Raw genomic sequence first — 5,033 nt, forward strand, 5'->3', positions numbered from 1 at the left:
AATTGAATCAGTCTCACAAATCCTTGTCAAGCCTTTGCTTTTTGATGGGCAGTTTAAACTTCACTTTTCTACCCCTGCTGTCTCTTACCACAAGCTCTGTCTTCACCCGTCAACTCAAGTCCAGGAATATGCAAAGCCCTGAACACACCTCTCCACTCCTCTGATCCTTGGGCCCATTCAAGGTGAACTGATCCCTGGCATAACTTAGGGCAGTTGCTGCTCTAAGTTGTCTGGCTAAAATCAGTCCCTAGGGACTGCTCTTTTGAAAATAGGTTGGTGAGTGCTGTGTGCCTCAGCTCCCCAAGGAATACCCCTTTGCTGAGGGACAGGTGGTTGGGAGAAGGCTAGAGCTCCCCGCTGGCTTTGCACCACCTGGGGACTCCCCTACCTCAGAAGGATCCAGGAAGTCTGGCTAGGGCAACTCTGTATTCCCTTCTCATCTGGCCCATAGTATTAATAATATTTTGATGTGTTCAGCCTTGAACTTGAGATCTCTGCTCAAATCCAGGGTGAAGTCTTGATGGGAGTTCTGTTGATCTCAGGCTAATAACTCGATAGGACCCGTCTTTTGCTGTACCCTAATCATGTGTGTGACAGGAGAAGCCAACAAAATAAAAGGGGCAGGAAAGCTGTGTCACTGAGCAGTTAAGCAGCCCGATGAAGAGCCAGATTTGACTGGAGCAAGGCAGGCCAAGCTGTGAAATTGCCTCATGACCTTTGTTACAGTGCCAGAGCCAACTCAGCTTAGGAGAAGGAGCGAGGAGGAGGAGGAGGAAATGAATTAAAAATGAATAACATTGCAAATGGCACCAGCTTATTAAGCACTACATTGCAATCCTGACAGCACAACCTTTCTGCATAATCAGGGGCACTGTGGTGAAACTTAATCCCCAGTGATTTACCCCAGGCCAGCAGTCCTGAAAGGCTGCTTTGCAATTTTGCACCTGACTGAGCGGCGTTATACAGGTCTGTAGGACTGTAGTAGGTTGGTGGCCACAATGAGTGTGGTCTAGCCCAGGGGCAGTTGGGAGGAAGAAGGCTGGGATCACTTTGCATCCCAGATGAGGTGTGCTGGGCAAATATGCTGAGCTGGCATGGGAAATAATTGATGTCCTTGTTGATTTTTTTTTTTTTTTTTTAAACCTGAATTTGCATAAGATGCTCACGTGCTTCTGTCAGGTCATACAAACCTCCTGGACAAGCTGACCATACTGGACTATATATATTTTTTCTGTCTTTTTGATGTACCAAGTGTATATTACATATGGACCCAAATTATAATCCCAGAGTGCTGCAAAACTGTGGCTATAGATCTGATCTCTTTCTTTTATAATTTAAGAAAATATGAATTTTTTTTAATCTCCCCTCTGCAGCTACTGATACTTATTTACAGCTCTGGAGTTCTAGCTTAAGCATTTTTTTTTTTACTTTGGCTTGAGTATTTCTTCTGTTTTCATCAACTGTTCTCTGGCACTTTGTGCTTCACTGATTCAGAAAGGCAGAATGTATTTCACATCTGCATTTGTGGAACCCATTGCAGAAATCATTGCAGAGTTTCTGAACACCACCAAAGCCCAGATCGTTGGTCAGGTCTGTATGGATTCTAGCTGAGTTTGGAAGCTCCAGTCCTAAATTTTCAGGCTGTGTCATGGAGTGCTCAGGAAGTCCTGAAATGCAAGTTTTGCCCCAAATTTGCCAAAATTGGTTGACTTCTCTCCCCCCACCTCACCCTAAATGACCGCATGGTATCCGGCAACATCTGGCTACAGCTACTTAAAGACAGAGCTAATTATTTGGGCATGCTGCTGCATGAATGCAGTTGTACTGCTTTTTGAACTACAAGCAGTATAGTTATGTGTACCGTGCTCTGTGCCTGGGCCTAATTAGCTTTGCTGAAGGCAGTGTAGTGAAGCCTATAGTGCTGTACTGTCATGTAAAGTGACTGCATGATACTGTTTCTGGTTTGAGAGCTCTATACGGGGCCTTGGATCTGTGGACTGACCTGGATTTTGGCTTCCCCAGGTTGGTTGCCTTAAGGCTAAGACTTCTGGCAGAGATCACTCAGAGCAAATACACCCCAGAGCCCTGTGGAAGCTCATGGTAAAGTTTTTCAGAACCTCCATCTGTAGACACCAGGAAACTCATGGTGGCATTTGCACTGAAGATCAGAGACAGGATTGTTGCTGTGACAGGCCCTGGATAGAGGATCAGGTTGTGCTCTCCTATGGGGGAAGCAGAGGTTAACAATGCCCCCAAGGCTAATTTCTCTTGTGGCTCTATTTATAATTGCATAGGCAGGGAAGGTTCTTGGAGTAGATGTGATATCTTTTATTAGACCAACTGAGTGGTTGGAAAAATATTCTTAGCAAGCTTTCATGTGTAATCATCCTTCTCCAGGCATAGGGAGACTCCTATGCCTGAAGAGACTCCCTATGCCTGAAGAAGGGTGATTGCGCCTGAAAGCTTGCTAAGAACTTTTTTCCAGCTACTCAGTTGATCTAATAAAAGAGATCACATCTACTCAAAGAACCTTCCCTGCCTATGTCCTTAAACCAGCATGGCCACAACCAAAAACCGTTTTTATAATTAGCATTTATAGTGTTTATAAAACCAGTTCAATTCCAGCTGGTGTTATGTGAGTCTCTGTTCTCTTCATTTGCTTGTGGTAACCTTATCTGTCAAGTAACTCAAGTCATGATGTTCTGGAGCATTAAACCTTGCCATTGTGCCAGTTCATACCAGGTTGAAACTCTCTTGTCCATTTAAGCAAATGACAAAAAGGACACAGAGTTAAACCGTGCTACCAGACCACGGTTTGCTCTGATAGCACTAGCAATGACGTCAAGAGACAGAGCTAGGCTGTACCAGGCGACTTCCTCCCTCTAAAAATCATCTCTATTAAAAATAAATAAAGAAGGTGACAATGCCCTGCAGTATGGCTTGCAATCTAGGCCAGGATTTAAGGAGATATTGGTGAGAACACAAGACAGTTCAGTCTTGGAACTGAAGAGCAAGAGAGAATCACAGGCTCTGTCTGCGTCCATCAGTCTCAATAAAGCCTTTAGGTTTGTTGCAGTCAATCCCTGTCTTTACCACTGGGGTCCTAGAGGTCCCTGCTAAAATGCCTTGTTTAGACCTCGCCTCTTCCTCCCTTGCTGTAGGTGACTCAGAATGCCACCTGCAAAGTGATGGTGGTGAAAATCTACAAGAATGATGTGGACCAGGAGGTGATTGTGCGTGAGATCAGCCTGCTGCAGAAGCTTTCACACCCAAATATTGTCAGGTGGGTGACTTCCCAGTGGGGGCAGTGACCAGGAAGGAGGGCACTGAGCTCAAAGTCAGTAGAGCTGGGCCATACCCTGCCCACAGTTTGACTCTGTCTCTACTGAAGTTTTGTGCTATGGGAAGAAACCTAACACATGTTTTTTGTCTTGCCTCTTAGGTACCTTGGGATATGTGTGAAGGATGACAAGCTGTACCCAATTTTGGAGGTAAAGGTTACTTGCTTCTGTGTTCAGAGGGCAGTCAGGGGCATGAATTTTTACAGAGATGTTAACCAAAAGGGAAGTAGCTGAATAAGGCATGTGATATACTGAAACATTATGGCTCTTTGTCCCTTTCTAGCGGCTGAAGCACTTGGGCCTGCTACTCAGAGCTAGTTTTTCATTCCAGTAAGAGAAGCTCATGCTCTTAGATCTTAAAACCCTTGGTTCTGTCCCCATAGATGAAAGGTGTTGCTTACGGGTTGAATAAAATGCTTTCTCTGCAGCAAAAGCATAAAGTGGCATTTTATTATAAAATGCAAACAATTTGTCCTCTCTCTCACAATTATGGGGCCTCATCCTATGCAGTTGCTATCAGCTAGAGTTTGCGTTTGTTTTAATAGATGTCTTGTTTGAATCAAGGGTGCAGGATCAGGCTAGGATCCAAATAAAGTCTTTAAAAAAAAGCAGTGTCTTAGGCTGGAACCACACAGACAAAGAGCCAGAAAAGGACAAGAAGGTAACTGGAATGGATTGAAGGCAGGGAGTATTGTATGGGCTGAGGGAGTCAGTCAGCGAGGCAGAAAGACTTAGGTAGGAGTTACAGAGAGAAGGGCCTGGCAACAGTGTTAATACAATCATAAAGCATACAGTTGGGGGCATTTCAAGGGTCATGGCAATGCTGTATAATGTACAGAGCACTGGGCTGGGACGTGGGAGCAATGATTTTTTTTCTGGCTCTGCCACTGACTTGGCAGGTGACCTTCTTTGAGTCGCTTCACTTTTTCATGCCTCATTTACTCGATCTGTAACATGGGGATAATGATATGAATGCCTTGGCAAGGCATATTTGAGATCTGTGGGAAAGCTGTGTATAAAGCAGATTCTGAAAAGGGAACCCTTTATGCAGTATTCAACAGCAGTAATTCTCGGACAGCACTGAGAGCCTGTGGAAGAGAAGCCCTAGCAATGCGATAGATCTTGAACCAGTCCCATTAGCAAAGCTGGGAGAAGAAATGCTGAGCAGCAGCACATTCATTGGGGCTCCTAACCCTACAGTGACATTCATCCACTTAGTTTTAAGTAAGAAAAATGGCAAGAAAGCTTCTGCCAATGTGTGTCCCCACACATTTCCCTGAAGTTCACTGTGGCATAGCAAGCTAAAAGATCCTTCACTGGGTGTGGGATTGCTGGCATTCGAGGGGTTAATTTGATACCATGTGTAGTACTTCCAGATATGCTGCTGTTAACCTGGCACTGCACAGTGATGATTTGCCTAAACTTCAATAACCCATGTACTACAGTTGGCCTTGGTTATTCCCTTTTTTCATGGAGGTGTTTGTTTGGTGTACATAGCACAGTGGTGCCCTGGTCTTGCTTGGGACTGTTGCAGTATAAACACTTAACTTGAGAGAGGGCTCACAGATTCAGGACATTTCTGTTTGGGAAGTGCTTGACTTGCATCAAAAATGTCCATAAGCCTTCACAGCCCAGCCCTCGGAGCTTCCCTTTTTTTGTCTCTGTTGGCAGTATGTTAACGGCGGGTGTCTG

General features: G+C 44.8%; 1 protein-coding gene across 1 annotated transcript in view; it reads left to right on the top strand.

Annotated features, from left to right (window-relative positions):
- LOC109292723 (dual specificity testis-specific protein kinase 1-like) overlaps positions 1 to 5,033 on the top strand; it is a 34,972-nt gene that overhangs the window by 13,758 nt on the left and 16,181 nt on the right. Inside the window, exons 3-4 of the mRNA XM_019510282.1 lie at positions 3,162 to 3,283; positions 3,443 to 3,491. Coding sequence (XP_019365827.1) covers positions 3,162 to 3,283; positions 3,443 to 3,491 — 171 coding nt within the window. The remainder of the gene's footprint in view (positions 1 to 3,161; positions 3,284 to 3,442; positions 3,492 to 5,033) is intronic.

The sequence above is a fragment of the Gavialis gangeticus genome, unplaced genomic scaffold (assembly GCF_001723915.1).
Source record: "Gavialis gangeticus isolate Ggan-Ray unplaced genomic scaffold, GavGan_comp1, whole genome shotgun sequence".
NCBI lineage: Eukaryota > Metazoa > Chordata > Crocodylia > Gavialidae > Gavialis > Gavialis gangeticus.